General features: G+C 58.1%; 1 protein-coding gene and 1 long non-coding RNA gene across 9 annotated transcripts in view; one reads left to right on the top strand and one right to left on the bottom strand.

Moving 5' to 3' along the window:
- The window catches only part of SLC37A1 (solute carrier family 37 member 1), an 82,155-nt gene extending 56,843 nt beyond the window's left edge, over window positions 1–25,312 (top strand). For 7 of the 8 annotated variants that reach the window (XM_078452737.2, XM_060640526.3, XM_078452733.2 and 4 more), the window contains 10 exons: window positions 2,595–2,726; window positions 5,070–5,160; window positions 7,641–7,703; window positions 8,027–8,112; window positions 9,068–9,116; window positions 10,729–10,802; window positions 13,425–13,503; window positions 20,042–20,139; window positions 23,847–23,911; window positions 24,365–25,312. In XM_078452737.2, the coding sequence (XP_078308863.1) occupies window positions 2,595–2,726; window positions 5,070–5,160; window positions 7,641–7,703; window positions 8,027–8,112; window positions 9,068–9,116; window positions 10,729–10,802; window positions 13,425–13,503; window positions 20,042–20,139; window positions 23,847–23,911; window positions 24,365–24,380 (753 nt within the window). In that variant the 3' untranslated portion in view covers window positions 24,381–25,312. The other variant, XM_060640528.3, reaches the window with a different exon arrangement.
- LOC144617388 (uncharacterized) lies at window positions 10,425–11,465 on the bottom strand. The gene is made up of 3 exons (XR_013557814.2): window positions 11,330–11,465; window positions 10,685–10,858; window positions 10,425–10,525 (listed from the first exon to the last, which is right to left on the bottom strand). It is a non-coding gene; the product is annotated as an uncharacterized LOC144617388 (long non-coding RNA).
- Window positions 25,313–25,795: the final 483 nt, after the last annotated feature.

Raw genomic sequence — 25,795 nt, 5'->3', positions numbered from 1 at the left:
CGGAATGTTACTCAGCCATAGAAAAGGGTGAAATCTTGCCATTTGCAATAATGTGGATGGAGCTAGAGAGTATTATACTAAGAGAAAGAAGTCGGTCAGAGAAAGACATCCGGATACCATAGGATTTCACTCATATGTAGAATTTAAGAAACAAAACAAATGAGCAAAGGGAAAAAAACAGAAAGACAAACCAAAAAATGGACTTTTTTTTATTTTTAAATAGGCTCCACACCCGGCATGGAGCCCCGTGTGGAACCCAGGGTGGAGCTTGAACTCACGACCGTGAGATCAATCGTCAGATGCTTAGGGTGCCTGGGTAGCTCAGTCAGCTAAGCATCTGCCTTTTGATTTCAGCTCAGGTCATGATTCATTCTCTCTCTCTCTCTCTCTCTCTCTCTCTCTCAAAAATAAAATTAAAAAAAGAGTCAGATGCTTAACCGACTGAGCCGCCCAGGCACCCCAAGAAACAGACTCTTAACTGTAGAGAACAAACTGATGGTCACCAGAGGGGAGGGGGATGGGGGTGGGGGGATGGGGGAAACCGGTGATGGGATTAACGAGGACACTTACTGTGATGAGCACCGAGTGTTGTGTGGGAGTGTTGAGTTACCACATTGTACACCTGAAACTGATATTACACTGTGTTCGTGATACCGGAGCTAAAATTTTACATATAGTATCTTATTAAGAGAGTACAGTAACTGTATCGACAGCTACGCATAGGTATCAACTCATCTGAAAATCTTTATTTTCTCCTATAAAATTTTTTCATACATTTTCTAATTTAGAGTCTTCATTCGTTAGCAAGTGTTTTACATCTTTTATTCAAAGAAGCAGTTTCGGGGCACCCGGGTGGCTCAGTCGGTGAAGCGTCCGACTTCGGCTCAGGTCATGATCTCAGGGTCCGTGAGTTCGAGCCCCACGTCGGGCTGTGTGCTGACAGCTCGGAGCCTGGAGCCTGCTTCGGATTCGGTGTCTCCCTCTGTCTCTCTACCCTCCCCCGCTCGTGCTCTGTCTCTCTCTCAAAAATAAATACACATTTTTTTAATTTTAGAGGAAGAAGCAGTTTAATGAGATATATGAGATTGTATAGGTTTGGGGAGAGTCTTCATGAAATTGGTGATACCACACACTGCAGGACTGATTCCTGTGTGTATAATCCACACCTGAAAATTCAGAATTAAAAAAAAAAAAAAACCAACAAAACAAAACCTGTCCAGCTTTCGGCCTTGACTGCACACCGACTCACCCGGGGCCTGCCCCCCGAGATTGCGGTGACTGGCCTGGGGAAGAGCCTGAGCGCTGGAGCCCCTCCGAGCCCCGAGTCTGCAGCGTGTGGTTGCTATTGATGTGGTCTCCTAAACTGGACAGCCAGCATCATTCAGGAGGGAAACGTGTATTCAGCACAGACTCAGACGGAAGTCTTCTGTGTCCGTATGCTGTTGTGGGACTGTGGTTGGGAAGATGTGCGGTCACACCGGGGGTTGTCATCCCCAGTCGGAAACATCAGATTGTACGCTTACACGTGAGTGCGTTCGTCCCCAGGCCACGCAGGGCCGGAAGCCAGCCTCCCGGAGGTGTGGATCTTGGGCCGTCCCGAGGCGAAGGGCCGAGGGCGAGGCGCGGGGCTCCCGGCGGGCGTCGGACTGTCCCCCACGGGGACTGTCCCCACCCCCACCCCACCCCCCACCCCCCCCCGGTCTTCCAGTTTCTGTGTTTCACTGGAAGAGAATCCCGAATATCCAGCTTGCACAGGTTATAGCGAGGGAAACGCGACAAAACCGTTCGACTTTGTGGAAAGTGTTCATGCACAGAAACAGTGCTTTGGAAGTCTTTGCAGTTCACGGTTCACTCATGAAGAGTGTCATTAGGTCATCCCGGCCCTGGCTGGGCCCCCATCCCCGAAAGGGGGAGCACTGCTCTTTGCTTTCGTGAAGGCACACTTTGTCCTGCAGGAATGTCCAGAAGCGGGATTCACAGGATATTGGAAGTGGTTTGTGAATTTTAAAATAATGCAATTTCTGGTAACACGCCTGCATCCAGTGCGAGCTCCTTAGAAAACACAGGGCCGTGTGAAGAGTTTTTGACCCCTCCCTAGAAATTACATGCCATTCTGTCACCCGGCAGTAACCGTTGTCAGCTTAGAAGTTAGCTGCTCTTCCCCCATCATTAGATCCCGCCAGTTACCCCGAGAGAGAAAAATAGGTATGTGTTCAGTGTTCCTTAAGATCATAATGAAAATGCAGTTCGGAATGTTTTGTTACTCAATGTGACATAAGCGTCAAAACCTCACAAACTGTTGGTTTGTTTTTACCGCTGCTGCCAGATTATGTTTTTTTCGTGGATGCGCTTTACCCGTTTCTCCCAACGGGGGCGCGGCGTTCACCGTATCGTATTTTTCCGCCTTTCCAACTGTCTTTCACGGGCAGAATCCTAGATTGCTGGGCCCAAGGATTTTGTATGTTTGTAGCGTTTTGTAAAGGCCGCCCCTGAGACCTGGCGGGGCAGCGGCTGCCCTAGGACCTGCGGCCTCACTTCAGCCGGATGCCTGCTAACCCCTCTTGTCTCTTTTCTTCCCAACGGGCTTCCGCCAGGACCCCGAGATCCAGTGCCTACTGTTGTCAGACGGAAAGCACCCGGTCCATCAGAGCCACGTCGTCGTCCTCCCAGCCGACGGCGGGGGCGGCGTGGCCGCCATCAGCTTCACAGGGGCCTTGAGAATCCCCGTGAGTACGCGTGCCTGGGAAGGGTTTCGGAAAGGGCCGCTTTCGCCTGCTGTGAAGACAACTGGCCTGTGGATCAAGCTTTAAACAAAAAGTCCGTGGTTCTTTAATCCGGGGGTTAGAAGTCTACAGCGTAAACCAGAAGCCGCCAACAGGCGGTCTTGGGTCTGAGGAAGGCTCGGGGTCGGCCTCACACCCGGTGCCTGAAAGGTTTCAAGTTAGTTGCCTCCGAGGAGACGTTGACCCGCTTCCTGGACGAGTAGGGCTTCCCGTCCCCCCTTGGAAAACCAGAAAGTCTGGCTTCAGCAGGGCCTGAAGCCCCTCCTGGCCCAGCCCCTCCCTGGCCCCGAAGACCCTGACCGAGAGCCCCGGGGAGGCACTGTCCCCGACTTCCGCTCTGTGAGGTGGGTGGGCCCGCTCCATTTTCTCTACCCTCTGAAGTGCTTTTAGGTGAACACAGCTAGTCCGCGTGCTCCTGCGGAAGGGGTGAAGGGGAGGGCGAGCCGGGGGGAGGGCAGGAAGCCACCCCAGGACGCACAGCTGCCGTGTGCAGCCTCTGCACCTGTTTGGGGTTTAAAGATCAGGTGCGCTGGTCCGTGGGGAGGCGGCGGCCCTGGCTCCAGACTGGCGGGCGTGCGTGGCACCTGCCGGCGGGCGCAGCGGTACGTGATCGGGGCTTGAAGGGGGCCCGGGGAGAAGTGACCCCAGACGGGTGGGGGAGGGGTGCAGGGGTGCGATTTCTTGTGGGTTTAGACTTTTCTTGCATTAAAGTCCTGGGCTCCCTCAGCAGAGGATCCGGGGAGCTCGCAGAGACACAGGGGAGACGTGTTCTTCTAACGTGGCGAGCCACGGTGGGCGGGGACGGCAGAGCCGGGGCAGAAGCAGGTGCGGAGGGGAGACAGCAGACCCTGCCCACGCAGGGTAAGATGTCCAGGCCCTCGCTGCTGCCAGACCTCGTGGACCACACCTAGAAACGCCTGGGCTCCTGCCCTCGGGTGTGACGGGCTGCTGCAGATTTCACGCCCAGACCGCACCCTCGTGGGCCCTCAGCGAGAAAGGGCAGGGGGAACACGGGTCCAGAGGCCCTTTCGTGACTGGGTGAGGCTGGTCTCCAGCCAGTGGGGAACGTTGAAGCCCAGGCCGGGACTCCCAGAGTCACCAGAATGTGGGTGGCCTGTAGGAGATGCCGGTTTAAAAAAAAAAAAAAAAAGTTCCCTTTAAAATTTTGTTGTGAATAACAAGCAACTTTTCTGTGGCGCCTTATGGTCCGGATGCTGGGCTGAGGGTGGGGCGGGGTGCCACGGTCACATAGGAAACGTGGCATTGTGGACGGAGCAGCCTCAGAACCCCGGCCTGCTTGACCCTGGCCCAGCTGCGGACGCCCTGGGCGTCCCGGGCAAGTTGGCGACCCCTCTGAGCCTCCGCTTCCCCATCTGCGAATCGGGCTCAGCGCCTGGTGTAGGACTTGCCTCACGTTCTGAGGATTTCGTGAGACCGTTCGTTCCGCAGTGAGCGCCACGCCAGGCGCCTGGTAAGCATGAGGCCGGTCACGCGCACGTCCTCATTATTGGGTCGCCACTGTGAGACCCTGACTCTTTTAACCTCAAAATCACATCACTTGGGAGCTGCGTCCTCCGCCCAGGTTTGGGGGGCGTTCCTGCACGCACCCCGCATGCTGCCTTAGGGTTACCCCTTCTCTCACCCAGATTTCCCAGTGATACCCTGAATTACTGTCTCAAAATGCCACCTCTTTCTAAAAGCGGACCTAAACTCGAGCAGGTGTCTCCCCTTAGCCGTCAGGCCGCGGACCTCGGTTTCCTCGGGGAGGCCTACGTCTCTCTCGCAGGTGACTTCCCCGCACCCCCGGTGTGTCGAGCACGGGCAGGGTGCGGGCGACCGCGCGTGCGGCAGGGGGAAGGCTGTTCAGTGTGGGGCGGCTGCCGTGTCGTTTGCAGTGGGTTCCGGTCCGGGGAGAGAGAGCGCTGGGTGCGCGGTGACGAGACGGCCGCTCCAGGCACGCTGTTGGGGAGCTCCTCCCACCGCTAAGTTGCCAGAGCCGTGCGGCGGGGTAGTCGTGTCAGCTTGCACTCTTACGCGCTCTGGGCACGCCCGGCGGGAGTGGCCGCGGGCCCACGCGCTGACCCCCCCCCTCCCCGCTCCCCCATCCCCAGGCGGCACCCTGCCCTATAGGTCCCGCATCCCCTCTCCCTGCGGCGTCTGCAGCTGCCCAGGCCAGAGACGCCAGCCGATGGCAGGGGAACGAAGTCATTCATAATTCGGTCGCACGTGTAAGTCAACCTGCAGAGTACACGTCGGGGTAAACGCCGCTCTCTGTCTCCCGTTCAGGGTGTGATCGAGTTCTCTCTGTGTTTGCTGTTTGCAAAGCTGGTCAGCTACACCTTCCTGTTTTGGCTCCCGCTCTACATCACCAGCGTGGGTGAGTGTGTGCGGCTGGAAACACAGACGTCAAGTTCACGCAGGGCCTCGACCGGCGCCCCTCTCGTGCGCTGGCTTCCGCGGTCTCGGAAGGAAAGGGCACGCGTGGGGCCCGAGGATTTGAGACGTGCTTTTGAACCACACAACGTGTGATTAGAGAAACGTATAGACAAAAAGAGAATTCGGGCACGAAAGTTCCGTGGCCCTAATAACCTTGATGGGGCTTAAGGGGCCCACGTCATAGCCCAGCTGCGGCTGCCAATTCCACGGGGCTCTAACTATCTGGGGCGGCCTGCGTTTAAATTTAGGCTGCCTGGAACTTCACGTCACGGCCGCGGCGCGGGGAGGAGGCCTTGGGGATTGAGATAATAAAGGCTGACTAATCCGACCTGGAAATGGCTGCTTGGGATGAGCTCTAGTTTTAGGGACAGCTGACAGCTTGTCTTGGGTTCCTGAAGTCCAGCCACGGCCGAAGCTGTACGTGTGACCGAACCCACAGCTCCGTGGCACCGTTACCCTCCCTGTGCTGCGTGTGGCCACAGTTCTTAAAGGAGCCTTGAGTGCGGGGGCTGCAGACACGGCCGAAAGGGCACGGGGACCGTCAGAGGGGCCGGGGGACAGGGATTGCAAGGGTCCCCGGGAGATGCAGGCTCTGGGGAGTGTGGCAGCGAGGGGAGACGTGGAATCCGGGGGTTCACAGAGTACAGACCGCTGTCGGGGAGGAAGACCTTTCTCTGCCCTTCAAGGTCCTTGTGGCTGGGCTGAGAGTCAAACTGACACGAGACACGTGAGCAGGAGGAAATCAAATTGAGTTTGGTGCCTACGGGGAATCCACAAAGACGTGGACGTTCCAGAGACAGTCAGGCAACAGGAGGCCAGTAGGACGTCCTGAGCCCGGGACGGGGTGGGCTCTGGGGGTCCCGAAGGGGGAGGACGCTAGCAGGAAGGGGAGAGGAGGTGTTTGGAGACAGCGTCCGCCCCGCTGTGCAGACCAGTCCCTTGGGTGCAGAGGAGCGTCTGTGAGAGCTCGCTTCCTGCTCGGGCTCTGCCTTCCAGCGTGAACGTAGGCAGTTGTGGGCGAGGTGAGGAACGTTCCCGAATCTGCCGGGCTTCGATTGCTTTCAATTCAAAACAGTCTTCAGGTCAAAGTGGCCCTTCTTGGGGCTGCCTGCCCTGGGCCCCCGCACCACATACACCCCACAGCCACAAGGTCCAGCAGATGTGGCTGTGAGCCCGGGGCAGGAGGGCTGAGTTTCAGAGGGACAGCAGGTGAGGCAGTAAGGGGACCACCACGTTATGGGGGACAGAGTCTGGGAAGGAGGGAAGGCAGTTGCTCCCTGTCAAGCAACCCCCTCTCCATTAGGGTGGGAAAGCCGCGCGCGGTGTAGACCGGAGACCCCCCCTCTCCATTAGGGCGAGCAAGCCGCACGCAGTGTAGACCAGAAGGACCCCCCCCCATTAGGGCGGGCAAGTTGCATGTGGTTGTAGACCAGAGACCCCCCTCCATTAGTGCAGGCAAGCCATATTCAGTGTAGACAGGAGACCTCCTCTCCATTAGGGCAGGCAAGCAACACGTGGTATAGACCGGAGACCCCCCCCCCACCCCTCTATTAGGGAAGGCAAGCCATATTCAGTGTAGACAGGAGACCCCCCTCTCCATTAGGGCGGGCAAGCCGCACGTGGTGTAGACCAGAGACGCCCCTCCATTAGGGAAGGTACGCCATAGTCAGTGTAGACAGGAGACCCCCTCTCCATTAGGGCAGGCAAGCCACACATGGTATAGACTGGAGACCCCCCTCCATTAGGGCAGGCAAGCCATACTCAGTGTAGACCGGAGACCCCCATTAGGGCAGGCAAGCCGCACGCCTTGTAGACAGACGTCATACCTTCTTTCTTCCTTTGTTCCCCCATGATTGCAGAAGGGGTGACACTTTTAGGACTCCAGTCACGAATTGCTGGCTTTTCCGGTCTGAGTGATTAGAAGAAGCTAAGTCCCTTGGATGTATGTGCCTTGAGGACACCAGGAAAGGCTGGATTCGACCGATGGTCCCACATGCGTCCCAAGCCCGTTTCTCCTGCACTGGCCAACCTCCATCCCCTTGGAGCCCGGCGTGGCTCCCTCCCCGTTGTCTGAGGAGTTCCTCAGGGTCCGCCGAGTGTCCCAGGGTGTGCCCGGGTGCCGGAGCCTCTGTGCCAGGCACCTTCGGGGCTGCGCCTAACCTGTGGCTACCCCAGGGACGGACACTGGACCAGAGGGGTGGGAGTCAGGCCGAGCCACGCGGATCCTCCTATTCTGGCGAAGAGCGTTTCGCTTTCATCCTTCCTGCGCGTCTCCCCACGTAGCAGGCTCTGCTGTTTTTCCTTTACCCCGAGCTCACCCCTAACTGCTGCTTGGCTCAGGTCACGCCTAGGAGACAGGAGCGCCACGCACGGTCTTACTTTGCTGTGACCTGCTCACGGGGACACTTGTCGTTTTGTTAGATCACCTTGATGCCAGACAAGCCGGGGAGCTCTCCACCCTGTTTGACGTGGGCGGGATCTTCGGTGAGTCCCTCCCTCCCTGTCGCACGTGGACGGAAACTTGGATGGTGGCATTTGGACACCTGCGTCCGTGTTCCCTCTGAGTTGACTTCCTATCGGGAGGAACACGCATTCCCCAAACCGCCAGATCACCCAAGTGGACAGACATATGGCCATCACTCTGGGAGGACAGTCCCGCTCGAGGAGGGACGGGGACGTGGCTAACGGCGAGGGTGGACAGGGACGTGGAGAGGGAGATTATTCTCTCCTCACTGCCGTCTTGCATATTCCACTCTCTCTCCGAGGGATCTTGCCCCGGGGACCCAAGCACCCCCTCTGCGTTGCAGGTGGGATCCTGGCGGGCGTGATCTCAGATCGACTGGAGAAGCGGGCCTCCACCTGTGGCCTGATGCTTCTGCTTGCGGCCCCCACGGTGAGCCGGGCCCCCACCCCGCCCCGCCCCCCGCCCCGTCTGGACCCCAAGCCTCCAGGAGCAGCCGCCTCCCCCCCTCCCCCCACCTGCACACGCTGTCACCTCCAGCCCAGGCTCAGCCCCATTCGTGACTCATGGTTTCTGGGGACTGGCCGTGGCCTCAGAACCCCCTCAGCGTGTCCCCCCACTGAGCCTGCCAAGCCTCCTTCCCCAGATGTCTCCCCTGCCCTCTGCACGTTGCTGGGCCACTCTCTTCACTCATCCCTGGCTCCCCTTTGGGTGCTCCCTCCCCTGGCCCTGACCCCAGCCCCTCCCCCACAGGCTCCTGCTCGGCCTCTAGGGTCCCCCACCTCCCCAGGCAGCAGCAACCCTGCCTATGTAGTGCTGGCTTCCATTGCTTTCAACGCATTTGGTGACAATGACCTAGGGCAGGCGACCTCCCTTTGTATGCCTGTCTCTACTGTCACAACAATAGTACCGCCACTCATCAGCCTGCACGGCACACACCTGCCCGCCTGCCGCTCGGCTGGGCTGTGTCCGGAACGAGGCCCGGCTGTCCGGCGTCTCAGGGCCTGGATGCTGCCTGACGCAGACCCGTGGAGAACCTCACTGAGAAAACGTCAGTGTGGCCCCGTGGCCCCTGCCTCAGGGCCCCCTCAGCAGGTGCACCTGTTTAGGCAGACGACCCGAGGAGGGGACGGTCGGACTGAGGCGTGGAACCCAGGGAGAGCTGCCCCAAGCCGTGTGCCCGGCCCTGGGAGCTCAGCGGGAGGCGCCATCAGAGCCCGCGCGTGGAGACAGGGCACCAGGCTTCACAGCGCCTGGCGAGGGCCGCAGGGCCCCCGCTCCTTCTTAGGGGCCCCCTCTCTGGTCGGCTGCCTGAGAACCCCCGGCCCGGGCAGCATCCGGCTACGCACAGTGACCGGTTGTCCCCCTGGTTTCACACCGTTCACAGCTCTACATGTTCTCCACCATCAGCAGAATGGGCCTAGAAGCCACGATAGGTGAGTCCCCACGGCCTTTCTTCTGGTCTTCTGTGTGCGGTTTTCGTCCACACGGCTCGATGAAGCAGAGCAACAAATTAGCGTGGAGGCATTCGGCTGGTGTAAACGGAGCCTGTGGGGTGGCCCGGATAGTCCCATGTCCCTCGTGGGGGGGCTCCTGCTCCAGGAGCGAGGCCTGCCGTCCGCAGGCTTGAGAACAAGCGCGGGAGAGCACGGGCCACCCGCTCCAGGGCCGCGAGGAGGCCCTCTGAGAAGCCACGTGTCCCCCCCGGAAGGCAGAGGCAGGGCTCCACCCCGAGACCTGCACCCCGGCGGGTGAGGACAGGCCAGAGCCCGGCAGGGGCCAGACTCCCAGCTGCCCTCCGCCAGCTGCCTTTCTGAGAGCGGGTGCGGGACTCCGGAGGACGAGTCTTTACTTCCTGCAAGCAGTACCATCAGATATGGCTCTGACACTTGGGAAGTATTTTTTTTAATGTTTATTTATTTATTGTCAGAGGAGAGAGAGAGAGCAGGGACAGAGAGAGAAGGGGGAGAGAGAGAAGGGGGAGAGAATCCCAAGCAGGCTCTGCACTGTCAGCACAGGGCCGGATGAGGGGCTCGAACTCATGAGATCATGACCTGAGCAGAACCGGGCGTTTCACCAACTAAGCCACCCAGGTGCCCCTCTTTTTTTTTTTTTAAGTTTTTAAATTTATTTTGAGAGAGAGCGTGTGTGTGCGCAAGCGGGAGAGGGGCAGAGAGAGAGGGAGAGGATCCCACGCGGGCTCTGCACTGTCAGCACAGAGCCTGACTCAGGGCTCAGTCTCGAAAACCGTGAGATCACGCCCTGAGCCGAAATCAAGAGTCAGATGCTTAACCGGCTGAGCCACCCAGGCGCCCTGGTAAATATCTTTTCTGTCTTAACCAGCCAGCAGTGGTGATCGGGAGGGAGGCAGGCTGTGTGTGATCCCGTTAGAAGTCATCCAGAAGTCAGATTGCTGACACGAGGAGCTGTGGGTTTCCCGTGACCCACTGGTCCAGAAGCTTCTGCACAGAGGAGTGTTAACCAGTAGCTAATTTGGAAAAGTGAGCCTGGAGGACGGTTTAGAAAGCATGCCTTTTAGAAGCAAGCACGTTACCCTGCCCGTGGGAGCTCGGTGGCTCTGGGTGTCCGGGTGTTCCTCGGGGGCAGCCGTCCACAGCTGCGGGCACGGAGAGAGACAGACAGACAGACACCCTCCCACTGCAAAGCAGGCCAAGGCTGGGGTTAGCGCCAGCCGGCACTGACCACAGGGAGCATTCGCACACCCCCGGCACATCCGTACTCGGGACACCGGGCTTCTGGTCCCTCCAGGCTGTCAACAGTCGCCGCCAGTTGAGGGTCGAGGAAACGGAGCAGCAGGTCCTGTGATTGGGACTTGCAGACGTACCTGGGGCAGGTTTAAAGGAAGAAGCTCACCACGCTGGCCCCAGCAGTGCGGGCCTCCTTCCCAGCACCCGCCCACATCGCGCTCAAGCCGGACCCGCGCGTGACACCAGGGCGCTCACCCCGGGGCTGCCGAGACCGTGGGGGCTCTCCCAGAGGGCACCGTTCCACTGCTGAATCCCTCCTTCTGGTTTCTGGTTCCCACAGCCATGCTGCTGCTCAGCGGGGCCCTGGTCAGCGGGCCGTACGCCCTGATCACGACCGCCGTGTCCGCCGACCTGGTGAGTGGCCGCGGTCTCGGCGCAGGGCGGGGGCAGGTGCTGGTCAGAGATGGTCTCTGTTAGTAAAACGGTGTCTTTGGAGACGGGGCTTTTTGCCCGTGACTGATACCTACATTTCTGAGAGTCTTCTGAAGCAGATACAGGGAGGTGTTGCCCCCGTTCCATCAACGAGGGTGTCGAGCGAGTTTAAGAGGCCCGTCTGAGGCCCGAGGTCAGAAGGCAGCAGTCCGGCTGGCTCGATCCTCTGTGCCGCCCTTGCTTAACCCCGGGGACTGGTGACCATGCACCCCTGAGCCCGCCCCCAGGGCCCAGATCTGAGGTGCACTGGGGTCGGCCCCTCCTTTCGCCCGGCCCCCTGTGCCTGGCCCTCTGCTAGTCTCCGCAGAGCCAATCCGGACGGGGACCTGAGCCCCAGAGGACCTGTTCCAGAGAGGAAGCAAGCCCGCGTTCACGCACGCGGCGAGAAATGCCAGTGCCGTGGAGAGGGGGGAGCCACCTGGGCCTTAGGGTCCATAGGAGCAACTCACCTGTCCTTCCTGGAGGGAGGGGGCTGCTGACAAGGTGACCTCGGACTCCTGATCGTGCCCGTAGAGACCCAGTGGGGGAGGGTCACCCTCATGCGCCTGACACGAGGGACATTCCACACTGTCCGTAGCGGGCACCGACACCCGCACCAAGATACAAGATCCTCTTTAAAAAGTCGTTTCTTAAATAAACGGGAGAGAAGAGACAAATCCCCCGCAGAGAAGAGTTTCTGTGGATACCCTGTCCTCCGAGAGGGGAGCGCCCTCTCTGTCCTTAGGTGTGGGCTGTGCACGGTGACGTCATAGCTACGGGGAGGGGCCTGACAGACGGCCCTGCCAGGGGACCAAGGTCAGTGCCAACAGTGACAGGGCGCGTGACGGCCTGCACCCTGGACACCTGCTGTGAAGATGTCACTTCACCTCTGAGACCACCCTCCCCAAACCCGCTCCCAGGCTCCTCAGGAGGGAAACGTCCCACACACGCCAGCAGGGGGCACTTTGCTGTCGGGGTCAGAACCCAGGAAGGTGGGCCGAATTGCCGGGCAGGAGGAGCCCTGGGAGGCGTGACGGCTGAGAGTCATGTGGTGTCCCACACAGAACGAGGTCAAAGGAGACGTTAGATGAAAGTTCTTGGGTTAGGTAAACATAACGCATCAGTTTTGGGCCCCTGACTGTGGTAGCGACAGCAAGCCATATAAGGCAGTGACCCAGGGAAAGCGGGCACAGGGCACGCGGCCCGTGTGCCGTCTTGGCAAAACTAACGGGCACCCAAGACTTTTCTCAAGCAAAACCATAAGCAGCTCCCCAGAAGTGGCCTGTATGCTCGTGGGCAGGATGGCCGGCCTTCTGGGTGTCTGGCCCGGTGAACCCTCCCCCACGGGCCCCTGAGGCCCCTGGAACTTTCCTGCCTCCGGTGACCCTGCTTCTCTTCTGCATTTCTGTCCAGTCCTCGCAGAGTCAGGTCCGGAGCTCACCAGCCACTCGCTCCTTCTCCTGCCATGGCAGGCCCCCCGAGGGCACGGACCCCATGCCCAGGTGGACCCCATGCCCGCCCCCTTCCACTCCTCTCCCATATCTGCCTGACACTCACCCTGCCCATCGGCTCAGAGCGCTGTCCTCGGCCCCTCAGGCCCTTCCGCTCCTGGGACAACCAGAGGCCCCATCGGGTCAGCAGAGAGAGGCAGAGGAAGGGCTCTGGGGAGTCCCACCAGGCGGCAGGCCCTCCAACATCAGGCCCCCCTTTGTGCTCCTGCCTGCATGGGGCACAGAAGATGCTGGGAGGGGCCACAGCAGACGAGTAACAGTCATCTGCTCTGTGGGATCAGAGGAAGGACAGAGCAGGGACTCCAGACTCCAGAAAACATGGGTTATGGGTGATTATCGCTTTGTGTCTGTGCTTTATTTATATATTGCTGTGCACACGCTCACAAGCATCTGTTTTTACAGGCTTTGGTTTGTGTCATTTTAGGTTTCCAGGCACTTTTTTCCCCAATCAGTTAACTTTTCTTTTACTGTCCTCGGTTTGTGCTCCCCCCTCCCCCCAGCCTTGTATGTATTGCTTTTTGAAAACCAAAGCTCCTCTCGGTTTGTCATTTAGGACTTGGTGACCGTCACACTGGTTTCTTGGGTCCTGCCCTCTTCCCCATCCTCCCTGGCATTTGCCATTACCCGGGTTGGGTTTTAGGTACTGCAGAGCCACCGGCACGTGTCACAGAAGGCCCCTCGCGGGAACATGGACGTGGGCGTTGATGCTGGCCCCCCTCCGGGGTAGGGACAAGTCTGTGTCCTTCTTTCCCACGTTGGCAGGTGTGGTGTGCTGAGTAAAATAGTTGCTGATTGAAGAATTCTGAGAGTTCTCTCAACCAGAATGTGTTTGGACAGATATCTCTGATGGTGTCTTACTGTTGAAAACCCTTAAACGTTTTGTATTTTTCCAAAGTAAGTTTGGATCGGACTAGATTTTAGATTTTTCTGATGGAAAACGCCCCACATTTTGAATTGCTTCGAAAATTGGGTAAATTGTCGTAAGGAGGGGCAGGCTGGTTTCTCACTGATGCGGCTGAGATGGGCCTCACATCTGTTTTTCCCTCTCTTCTAGGGCACGCACAAAAGTCTCAAAGGAAACTCCCACGCCCTCGCCACCGTGACCGCCATCATTGACGGGACCGGGTCTGTAGGTGAGTGGTTATCTTTAGGGCTAAGAAGTTAATTGTGGTCATAGGGGAAACCACATTGTCACATCCTAGTTAACAGATGCCAAGAATTCCAAGGGTCTGGATAATACTAGTATTGGCTGGCCTTTTCGGGGGTTTTTTTGTTGTTGGTTTTTTTTACTGCATGAAACACTCTTTACAGTATTGTTATAATGCTTATTCTATTTTTTTTTTTTTAATTTTTTTTTTCAACGTTTATTTTTTGGGACAGAGAGAGACAGAGCATGAACGGGGGAGGGACAGAGAGAGAGGGAGACACAGAATCGGAAACAGGCTCCAGGCTCTGAGCCATCAGCCCAGAGCCCGACGCGGGGCTCGAACTCACGGACCGCGAGATCGTGACCTGGCTGAAGTCGGACGCTTAACCGACTGCGCCACCCAGGCGCAGTTCTAAAAGAACTTATTCTAAAAGAAAGATTATTTTTCAAGAATCCTTCAAAGATTATTTTTAGTTAGGTGGTGTAATGATGCTGATAAAATTATCTTTTTTTTTAATAATCTCAGTTAATTTCACAAAGAGAACTCAATCCAAAATTTCATCCAAATACGTAAGACCTACACAAAGTCTTGACAAAATGGAGAATGTCTCTCTTGTCGTAAAGGTGGTACTTACTTAAAATTAAGTATACTCTGTACTTAAAATTAAAAAATATTAACTTTTAAAATAAAAAATTATTGGGGCGCCTGGCTGGCTCAGTCAGTTAAGCAAACAACTTTGGTTCAGGTCATGATCTCACAGCTCGTGAGTTCGAGCCCCACATCAGGCTCTGTGCTGACAGCTCAGAGCCTGGAGCCTGCTTCAGATTCTGTGTCTCCCTCTCTTTCTCTCTGCCCCTCCCTTGCTCTCTCTCTCTTTCGCACTCAAAAATAAACGTTAAAAAATTTTAAAAATAAATACGTAAAAATAAATAAAAATTACTAATAATTTTTACTAATGGAAAAATATGGTATTTATAATCACTTAAAGTTCAGTTAGTATTTCAGCAAAGGTGTGAATTTATGTTGATAATTTATTGCAAAAACCAACTAAGGGCAATTTGATTAATTTTTTTACCACAGAGTTCAGATCATTGCTGTTGGCAAGTTTGGATCATTTAATGAGAAAAGAGGCTCTAACAGTTACCATTAGAGTTACCGTGAAAAACTGATCTTTTCTAAAATGCCCACCTCACAAGCCCATAGGCCGTAGGAACGGTCGAAGGTGCAGGTCATGGGTAGGAGAGTAAGGAGAGCATCCCCACGCTCAGTCTAGGGTCAAGGGCACGCATGTCAGAGCGCCGATTACTGTGACACGACCATGACATCTGAGGTGCATTACGTTACAAAATTTCCACAACCAGATTTTTTTTTTTTTTTTTTATTTTTTTATTTTTTTTTATTTTTGGGACAGAGACAGACAGAGCATGAACGGGGGAGGGGCAGAGAGAGAGGGAGACACAGAATCTGAAACAGGCTCCAGGCTCCGAGCCATCAGCCCAGAGCCTGACGCGGGGCTCGAACTCACGGACCGCGAGATCGTGACCTGGCTGAAGTCGGACGCTTAACCGACTGCGCCACCCAGGCGCCCCCACAACCAGATTTTTAAAATTGCAAGTAAAAGAAAGTAATTCCAAAATACGATGTTCAGATCAATTTCAACATTCAGAAGGTTCAGTCCCCGTTCAGAAACAGATAAATGGTATATATTTGTCAATGAGTTAGGACGAATAATAAAGGATCGGCCAGCCTTTTTCAAGTACGAGCAGGTCAAAAGCACATGCGGACCCAGGGGAAGGGGGTGCGGGCGCCGTCTGTCCGCCCTGGTCGGACGCCTCCAGAGGAAACACGGGCACGTGACTGGCTAGAAGTGGTTTCCCTCGTGTGAACGAACGCGTACTCAGCTTTTCACCCAGGCCAGCCGTTGGCACACCGCGGCCTCTGGGCCACTGGCCTCCTGACTTTACCGCTGCCATTTGGAGACGGACAGAATCTGAATTAAATGCACGTGGCAGGAAAACTAGTAGGTGCCCAAGCATAAGAGATCGAGGTGTTGGCAGCCTCGTTACAGTTCTGGAAGAGCATTCCGTAGCACGCTCTGGAGGACAGAGGGGCTGCAAGACGCGTGGGTCCTGCGCTCAGAGACGGGCAGGTGCGAACCATGAAGCCTGTTCTTACCCACAAGTCAGAAGGCTGACGGCAGCGTTCTTGACCTCTCTCCGCCTTCGTGCAGGGAGCACGCGCTCTGTGATGGCTCCCTGCCAGGGACCCTGCGGCCTCCTGAACGGGCCTGCCCTGCTCCAGGCGCTGCCCTCCTGCGCTGGTCCCTCACTGGATGTGGGAAGCTGACACTCAGGAGCTTGGCTGGTGACGCCCGCGGCCACCCTGGAGGATCCTGGGTCTCATCCTGATGTCATCTGCCGCCCCAGGCACCCGAAGCAGGGGGACTGAGAGAGAGAGGGCAGGCCGGGTGGGGAGGGGCATCTGGGCATCTGGGACGGTCTCGTGGCAGTAAAGCCGAGCTCTTGCCAGACAAAGGCAGCTCAGTAGAAGCACAGTTGCACCTGCCCCCGGGGCCGCCCCTCCGTGTGGCTGTGGGAGGTTTCCCTCCTGGTGGTGCCCGCGGGCATGTGTGCTAGCTGCATAGAAACAGCCGCCGTCCTGTCCTGGGCGCCCACTGCTGTCTCACTATTGCAGAATCTGAAGTCCTCCCCACCTCTCTCCGCAGCCATACGGCCTCCCTGCGGCTGCTCTCAGACACCAGCGTGTCCCCGTGCGGGGCCTTTGCACGAGCTGTGCCCCGTGCTGGAGGAGCTCCCCTCGGGGAACCTCATGTCTGTGTCCCGCGCCCTGGGAGTCTTTGCTCAGGAATCACACCACCCTTTCAGCGAGACGTCTCGGCCTGTGTGGAACGCGGACCCTTGTCACCCTCACTCTGGAACGCGGACCCTCGTCACCCACACTCTGGAAGGAGGACCCTCGTCACCCGCAGTCAGGGCCCCTCTACCCTGGCGTCTTCTCGCAGCACCTTCCGCCTGTCCCCTCACCCTCCGCCTCAATGGAAGCTGCCCGAGGACAGGAGTCCGCTTCACTCTCTGCCGTACTCTCAGCACGGAGACGGTGCCTGGAGCACAGTAGTCACTCAGTGAACCGGTGGAAAATGAATTGCCTGGCGGCTCCCACACCCAGTATCCCACACGGGGCCGGGCCGCCTCCTGTTGGGGGTGCTGACTTCACAGGGGAGGGGCCGGGTCGGAGAGGCCTGCACGGTTCAGCAGGACAGGGCTGCCCGCCCCTGGGTCACAGGAGCCCCGGTCCCTGCTCCGGCCGCCTTCCCAGGGCCCCCGGCAGCTCGCTTCCTGCAGCAGGTTCTGCTCGTTCTAAGATGCACGGGGCAACGTGGCCGTTGTGAGGGGGCCACGCTTGAGCCTCTGTTGCTCCCCAAAGTCATACCTGCCCCGTATTTGGATCATGGGGTGACTTTGGATTTGCTGGGCAGTGTCCGTGGTCACCCCTGTGGTGTTTAAACCGAGACAGTTCCCCTTCGGGGAACGCGGGACGCGTCCAGGAAACTGGGGGTGCTGTGCCCAGGGCGGTCGTCTGCAGGGCAGCACGGTCTGCCCACGTGGAGCAGGTCCCCCGCTGTCCCCACTCCCATGGCCCGCGAGAGACTTCCCAGGGCCTGGAGGACATGCTCCGCCAGAAGTCGGGACGCTTCTGAGCTGAACTCAGTTCTCATGAGCCGTGTGACTTGGAACCACCTTCTGTCCCCAGAGGACGGTCCACGAGTCCGTCCAGCTGCCACCGTGAAGCCGTGTCTTGAGGCTAACTTGCAGCTCTGCCAGAAGGGCCAACAGCTCTTCTGTAGCAGAGGATGGCAGTTTACAAGGACGGAAACGTGACCTAGGTGAAAAACACACCTTTCTTGATTTTCTTCTCAAAACAAGAGGGAGCAGAAGTGCCGAGAGTGGAACGTGTGCATCGGGAGCCCCCAGGAGAGACACCAGGGCACAGCTCTAAGCGCGTTCTCCCCCACAAAGGATGGCCGAGGGCAACCAGACCGGCTCGACCTCGCCGCTAACGGGCGGGGTGCACCAGCCACGGAGCCCTCGTGCCTCAACCCCCACGGCACCTGCAGTGCTGTTCACTCCCGGCCCGCGGGCCCAGGAAGTGGCCGTGGCGGAGCAAGCCGCGTCCCCGCCCTTCTCTCTCCCCCCAAGTGCCGCCCGCTAGACAGAAGAAAGAAAGTCTTGAGTGGAAACGCACACAGTTCAGCAAAAAACCCCGTTCACAGAGCGCTCGCCCTGACGCATCCACGCCAAGCCGTAAATACTGGTTTGGACGGGGCAAAGCTCAGCGAATAGTAACTAGGCCGATGTCTTCTCACAGCTCACCGCGGCCCCGTGGTTCCGGTGACACGGTTTATGTGCCTGGTGCGTGCCCAGGGCTTAGAGCCGCCTCCCCGTGGGCCGCGAGCCCTTGTCGTTCCTCTGTGTTTCACACGCAGCGACTGCACGGCGCCCCGAGTTTCCTCCTGCTAAGTTTTATTTTATCAGAGTAACGCTTGATGCAAATGTCGAGGCCAGGTAGCCTCACAAGCCGATTATGACGTGGGACGCGGGTCCCTGTGCCCCCGCCAGCTCCCTCCTCGTAGATGCAGCCTCGTCGGCTCTTCCCTGTGGTCCGAGCTGCGTACGAGCCTACACGCTTCTCCGTCCCTCGGCCCGACACTGCTGTCCTCCTGCGAAGAAGGCCGGGGCTCGGCTCTCACCCCCTCCCCAGCCTCCTCAGTCGACACCGCTCATCGGGTCGCAGCACTCACTCTAGGCCAAGAAGGGAGCTTTTTGTGGTTATGCTTGCCCCGTCAGCCGAGAGGGGCCACCGGCCACAGCGCTCCCACGCCTTGTCCCGCAGCCGCTTCCGCCACGTTCCCACGTCGGACCCGTCTTCCAGCTTCCGTGTCTGCTCCTCTTTAGTGGAGACCTCCAGTGGCTTCCTGAGCAGCGGCCCATGGGAAGCGGGGCTTGAGGGCTGGGAGTCCGTGCAGTCTGGATTCTGCTGTAGCCTGTGGATACGAATCCCGGGCTGAAACACCTTCTTCAGGATTCCAGTGTCTTGTAGCTTCCATGGTCTCTGTTGAGAAGTCTGTTGTCACCCCCGGCCCAGCCTTTGTTTCTGCCTTCTGCCTGCTTCCCCCCAAAACCTCTGGGCACGCTTCTTTATCTCTGGTGCCTTTCTTTGTCCCCTGTGCCCCGGGCACCCGGGGACTCACCTGCCTGGAGACATGTGCCCTTCCTCACGCATTTCCCTTACCGCTGTCTGTCTTTAAGTCCTGGAAAACTGATTCGTCAGATATTTCTTAACACTTGTGGGCTGATGCTTCCATTTTTTCTTTTTTTCCTTTCTTCCTGTCGTTTTCTCTTTTCTCTGCTTTCTCAGAGATGTTCTTGACTTTACTTTCCAGTCTTCATTTTGGTTGTCATCACGTTAACATTCGTTAGTTCTTACTTCTCGGATGCAGCGTTTATTAGACTGAATCGTGAAGTGTCGATGCTGGTTTTGTGAGAATGTCGTGTGGCTCAACTCGATTTTCTGTCACTTATCTGAAGGTATTACAATTTCCTGGGAATTTTCTCCTCCCCAGTTTGTTTCTTTCCTCCCGGTTCCCCTCCTTCCGACTTGTTTGCTCTCACCTTGGAACTGTCCTCAGACACAGGTGAGCTGGGCTGGCCCTTCGTATATTTGTATTTAAAGATGAGCCACCAAGCACTTGCTAGAAGCCCTTTCCACACGGAATGATGCATCAACCACTGGTCTTCGTGGTCATGGGATCCAACTAGAATCTGGAGGCAGAGACTCCCCAGTGCCTGCCGGGGTGTGGGCCTGCGGCCAGCACTCCCATCATTGTCGGGGAGGGTGGGCACCTGCTCAGTGGAAGTCAAATGTACATATACGTCCATGCTTTATATATATGCATACTTTTCCCCAAACCACTTAGGAGCAAATTGCGGAAGGCTGCCCCTTTACCAGTAACTGTGTATTCAGTGTGCATTCCCTGAAGGCAAAGGATCCCCTGACGTAACCACAGTGCCCCATCATCAACTGAGGAAGTTAACATTGACACAGTCTCAGCATCTACAAACCTTACTCATATTTCCCCAACGACACATCTCCTAACCAAAGCGTATCTGAGATTGTGCATTAGATTCAGATTTCATTAATAAAGTCTTCAATTGGGATCGTTGGATCCAAAGAATGAGCGTGTTAAGGTCAATACATATTTTTAGATTTGCTTCCAGAAACAGGCCGTGCCCGTCGCGTCCTCACCAGGACTGAGCATGAGCGAGCCTTTTCCCCCCACCAGTCTGGGAGGTGGGGATGAGATTGTGCCGTTCAGCGTGTTTTTCTTTAACTGTGAGGGAAGCGTCGAGCACCGTGCTGTGTGCTCGCTGGGCCTGGGTGTGTCGGATAGTCGCCTTCCAGCGTTTTCCTCACCCGGCTCCTGTGTGCGCTTGCCCCCCTCCAGGAGCCGCCCTGGGCCCCCTGCTGGCTGGGCTCCTCTCCCCGTCTGGATGGAACAACGTGTTCTACATGTTGATGGTTGCAGACGCCTGTGCCTTACTGGTAAGTCTCTGTGGCTGTCATCCCAACACGGTGACGCTCTTTCCGACAGAAGTGCGGTCCTCAGGAAGGCCTGGCCCGTGACAGACCCTAGCTTTCCCGAGTGCTCGTGACCCGAGACCTTCCTCTTTCTGGTCTGAACAAATGTCAGAGCAGAAGCCGGCCTGTCACTCTGCCGCTTTAGGCAGGATGGTGGGGAGGCAGAGGGCAGGGGCTCCCTGCGTGGGATCCCAGCCCCATCCTCTGCTGAGAGTGTGTGCACCTGGGACAGGTGTCTTGGCCTCTCTGTTCTGCAGCTCCCGCGTTGGTTAAACAGGCATAATAATGGCACCCCGAGACAGGCTCATCGAGGGGACTTGGAGGAGACGGCAGGCCGAAACCCATGTGCTACCTGGTGACCTCTGTTGCCCCAGTGCTCCTCCTGCGCCCTGCAGCCCCAGGGAAAGCGGCCTGACTCTCGGAGCCCAAAGGGGTGGGAAAGAAGGAGCAGAGGCTGTGGGTGCCGGCCCCCAGCTTCCGTCTGCGGCCCCTGCAGGACAGAGGGGCCCGGGCACCGGTCAGAAGCGGGCCGTGCTCACCCGAGTGGCTAGCCTGCGCTCAACCTGCAGCCGCCCTGCGCACGGGGGTCCCCGACCTGAGGCCACGTGCCTCCTCTCGCTTCCCCAGAAAACCCCCCGAGGTTGATCCCTGTAAGGGTGGGTCGAGGATTTGGAAATCTCAGCTCTGAGAGTTCTGTATTTTCATTCCAGGGCTGTTACACAGCCCCCCATGTCGTAGAGGATCCAGCGCCAGCTTTCAACTCGGGAGCCTGTTAGGTTTTTAAGAGGCTCTTCCTCAAAGCATTTGTTTTTGTAAATGCCTGAGGGCTTTAGTTAAGTCCCAGATCATTTCAACTAAGTGGCCTCGAGACTTCCATCATCATGGCTGGTTAGAGACTGAAGACTGTCCCTCAGCAATGCGGGAGAACACACATTATGCGTCCTTTTAAGTGCACAGCCAACCCCGTGGAAAGGAAGGGTATCCTCAGGACGGGACCCAGACTGTCGAAGCGGCATAGACAAGTACCCGGGCTAGAGCAGTGGGAATCAGGGGGTGGCTGGTTCTGCCCCCCTGGGGAGCAGAGGTGGGGCTTCAGGCCCGCACGAGTGGGGCAGGAGGCCAGGACCCTCAGTGGGCTGGGCTCCAGCGAGCACGTGGGTCCAAGAGACAAGGCTCTGCGTCCACCTCAGCCTGTTCACCAGGTTGGAGGGGGCTAGTCGTCCCTGAGGATTTTTAGCCACGGACCTGCCTATGGTAAGCTTAGGTTTTTGAACTTAGGTAAATACACATAATGTGCACCCAAAAATTGAGTAGAATTGGCCTGGAACCGTGATACGCCTGGTTCTTGGGCAGAAGCAACCCTAAAACCATTTGCAAGGGGCAAACCTCAACCCGCTGCCCGGATCCCCACTGCTAACGCCCGGCAGAGAGGAGCCTGAAATTAGGAAACGGTCCACCGTGACCGAGGTGACAGACGCGACAAATGGCAGAGTCAGACCCCCCAAAATTGCAGATAACATGGTTATCAGACAGACGTAGCCGTACTGAAGACGTCCGGGAAGGACGTGGGTTCACGAGCAAAGAAGGGGAGCCCGTGGAGCACAGAGACAAGGACGTCCCCGGGTACAGCCCAGCACGCGGAAGCCGTGGCCGCCGCCAGGGACGAAGCCCCGAACGGAGCCCCGGGGAGGAATCTAGAGGCGGGGGCCGAGCACAGTCGAAGACGGAACGGCCGGCAGCTTCAGGGCCCAGAAGGCCAAAGGAGAAGGGCGAGCGCACGCGTGCAAACGTGACCGTGAGCGGGCCAGACGGCGCGTGTGGCGCGTCGGAGTTCAGAAAGGACAGAGAACAGGATGTGAGGGTAGTAGCCAGGCAGGTGGCGACCGGAAGCAAGCGGGCCCCGCCGGGCCAGGTGAGACCCAAACGGGACAGCGGGACGAGCCCGCAGGCGGCCTGAGCACCAGCCAGACGTCTTCTCTCCGCGGGTCAACAGGCCTGCCCCACCCCCCAAGTCTGAGGCTGGAACCCCAGCACCCAGCAGGTCAGGTCACCCTGTGGGGTCAGACCTGGGGCCTGCCGGACTCTCAGGGGCACGTGTGCAGAGCCCGGTGGCCATGCTGTCCCACCCGGGGGCTGACCCCCGCCGACCCGGGCCAGGGGGCTCCAGGCGTCTGGGCAGGCACTTAGAGCGGGCGGGCCTCCCTGGGCTTGCCCGCAGACACGGCTCTCCGTCACATGCGACAGTGTGACCTCTCTTAAAAAAATTTTTTTTAATCTTTACTTTTGAGAGAGAGAGAGAAACAGAGCACGAGCGGGGGAGGGGCAGGCAGAGGGGGAGACACAGAATCCAAAACAGGCCCCAGGCTCCGAGCTGTCAGCACGGAGCCTAATGCGGGGCTCGAACTCATGAACCATGAGATCATGACCTGAGCCGAAGTCGGATGCTTCACTGACCGAGCCGCCCAGGTCCTCCCCCATCCCCCCGGCAAGAGCGTGACCTTTGTCCTTCAGGTTCGTTACTACTGTCGGCAGTGTTTCTTACCACCTTAAACGCTCGTCATTTCCTTCCCTTTTCCCTTCGTGTCCGGGATCTGCTTTGGATGATGGCGGGTCTTCCTGCGAACGCTCAACACGGCACATTCGGTGGGACGTGTGTCGACCAGGTGCCCAGCTCCAGGCGAGCAGGCCCATGCTGGGCTGCTGGAGGCTCACGTTGCCAGGGTCCGCTTGCCCCACGGGAACGTCCCCCTCACCGCCAGCCCCACGCTCGGCCCCTGACACGTTCCCTGCTTTACCCCGTGACCGTACGCGCACCGATCGAGGGTCAGGCACGGCAGCCGGACCGCGCTTTCTCGGAAGGAGTCACCCCTGTTCTCCTCGCCGGCCACTTCTCTTCGGAGCTCCTGCTTGAACCACGAGCGCTGAAGGCTCCCCTGCTTCCTGGAGCTCTGACCTGAGGCCACGCCGGCCCTCTCTCGGCCCAGTGGTCCCTCCTGGGCCTTGGAAGGGGCCCTCCTGTGGGGCTGGGGTCAGCTTGCAGAAAGACCGGGTCCGCAGCCACAGACACAGGCAGAACCAGTTAGCTGGTGTGGCACCAGGTCACCGGTCTGTCTCCGTAAACGGACCCAGCCCTGTGGGCGCGTACGAGGCAGAACTCTGTCCCTGGTTTACTCCCACGGCGGCGGCGGAGGCTGTGGGCGAGGGGCCCGGCGGGGCCCAGCGCTCTCCCAGGAGTTTCCTAAGGAGTTTCCTAAGAAAACGCGGCTGCTCCAAACGTGAGCCTGGTCCGCCTCTGGGTGCCGGGGCCCATGAGATGCTCACCTGGCCTTCAGAGTCCCCCGTGCGGCTCTCCAGGGCCCCCACCGAGAGTCACCGCGATCGTGGGTCACCTGGTCTACATTCTCTTTCCCTAATTTGGGTATTTTATGATTGGACTCGTTTCATTTGCAACGTTGCTTGATCCCGGACGTTTTAGGCTGAAACCTGTCCTCGCCTCCAGGAGCACGGCCTCCGTGCGGCTCACAGGCCCACAGCCCTGCCCTGGGGCCCGGGGCACCCCAGCGTGTGATGTGGGGCCCGCACAGCCGCCCCCAAGTGAGCTTCCGAGAGCACTGATGCAGGGTCCCTGCCGCAGTAACGGCTTCTGTCTTCGGTCTTTGTTCCGGTTGCAGTTACTGATTCGTCTCATTCACAAGGAGCTGAGCTGCCCGGGGTCAGCGGCCGGGGACCAGGTTCTGTAAGTGCCCCCTCCCCTTGCCCCCTGCCACCGGCCAGAGGTCAGAGAGCAGCTCTAGTACGGGCCTGCCTGCCTGCCTGCCTTCCACACCTGGCCTCTCCTAAAATGGAAGGAAAAGAAAACCCGCCCGCTGTCTTATCATCCCACGTCTCGTTCATGCTGATTTGTCCTTCCCTAATAAATGCCTCGGCGCGGCTGATGGTGGCAATTAATCTCTCCTCGGAAGCTGAGGGAAAACATCAGGGAAATTGCCTTCTGTGTTGTCTTTGAGCTGCGGCTTAGAGACAAGAATAGGAGCCCCCACAGCCAGCCTGCCCCACCCCCCCCCCGCCCCATCTCTGTCCCTCCTCGTCCCCAGGGCTGCGGGTGGGGTGGGGGGGGGGGGGGGCTGTGCGTCCTTCCTGTGCCATTTCTGGCTGTGTCGCCAGCTGCTCCTTTGTCCTCCTCTTCCAGGTTCAAGGAACACTGACCGCCGAGTCCCCTGGAGGGAGGCGGGCCCGTCCTTCACCAACGGTCTGTCGAGGGAAAGTTCAAATAAAGGATCCTGTGTTGGAAAGAATGATTGACCCTTGCCTTTTGCACACACACCTGGAAAAGACACAAAAGCCGCCTTGAGAAGTCCAGCTGCCGTTTCAGGCGAGCCGTGGGGCTCAGCGCCGCGGACAGGAGGCGCGTGGGAAGCGCCCTCACCACGGCGGAGCCGGGGGACGCGTGGCTGGGCGGGCGGGTCCCCGGCGGGTGGCACTCAGGTCAGCCCGAGTCTCGGGCGCTCCAGCCTAGGACTTCAGAACGGGCGCGTGTCGCGCCGGCAGGGACCTTGATGTCACCCGAACGGGCCGTGTCGGGGAACCGATGCCGCAGCGGGCGCGAGAACGCAGCCGGCACGGAGCCCAGACTCTGGGAGGACAGAAGAAACCCGATGCCGGGTCAGAAACCAGACCTCAGGGCCCTCAGGTCTCCCACAAGACTTGCCGCCACCGCCCCCTGCTCCTCACCGGCCTGGAGAATTGTCGACGAGTGAGCAGCCGCGAGGCCATCGGCCTGCCCGTCGAGGGCCCTGGGAACACCAGGCCCGAACCCCTGGATGCATCTGCCAGCTGAGCGCCACGGTGGCCGCTGCTGCTGGTCCCTGCGGGGCTCGGGGAGGACGTGGCCCGGGTGGGCGGGCCTGGTGCAGTGAGTCACCCGCGACACGCCAGGCGCCTGGAACCGTCTCTAGCCCCGCGGCACCAGCGTGGGGTCATTTAAGATGTGCTGTGTGTTCTAGAAATCCAAGAAAATAAATGGCACTTTGTTATTTATTAAGACGAACTCCGATTGTTTTTGGCCATTTGTCTTCCCAGTTGTTGCCTAGCAGAATACTTGTCTGCTCTTTGAAATAAAATGGTTTTTTAAAGCTTATTTTGATTTATTTACTTATTTTGAGAGAAAGAGCCCAAAGCAGGCTCCTCGCTGTCAGCGCAGAGCCCAGCACGGGCTCGTTCTCACAAAGCGGGAGATCCCGACCTGAGCCGAAATCAAGGGGCGCCCCGAGAGAAAATGTTTAAAAAAAAGCTCAAGCAGAATGTTGATGACGTCTGCTCACGTTTCCCTCATGTTAAAAAAAAAAAAAAAAACTTCCAAACACTGTGCATTCTTGGTTTTCTCGGGGTTGGACACAGTCCATAGCTCTGCAGCTGGAAGGAGAGGCTGTTGGTGGCAAAGCCAGGGCCGCCCTGCTGGGGGAGGGGCTGAGTCTGGGCAGTTTGCGAATTATGCGAATGCCACCCGGGGAGGAGCAGGGCCGCCCCTGAAACTGCCAGTGCTCGGGGTGCTCGGTGCCGGCTCTGAGTTTCTCCCCAACAACAGGCAACAGGCGCCTTCTCCGTCTGCGTGACAGGGGCC

Source organism: Panthera onca, chromosome C2 (assembly GCF_046562875.1).
Source record: "Panthera onca isolate mPanOnc1 chromosome C2, mPanOnc1 haplotype 2, whole genome shotgun sequence".
NCBI lineage: Eukaryota > Metazoa > Chordata > Mammalia > Carnivora > Felidae > Panthera > Panthera onca.
The sequence above is the reverse complement of the archived record's forward strand: the minus strand, read 5'-3'. Positions and strand labels throughout refer to the sequence as shown.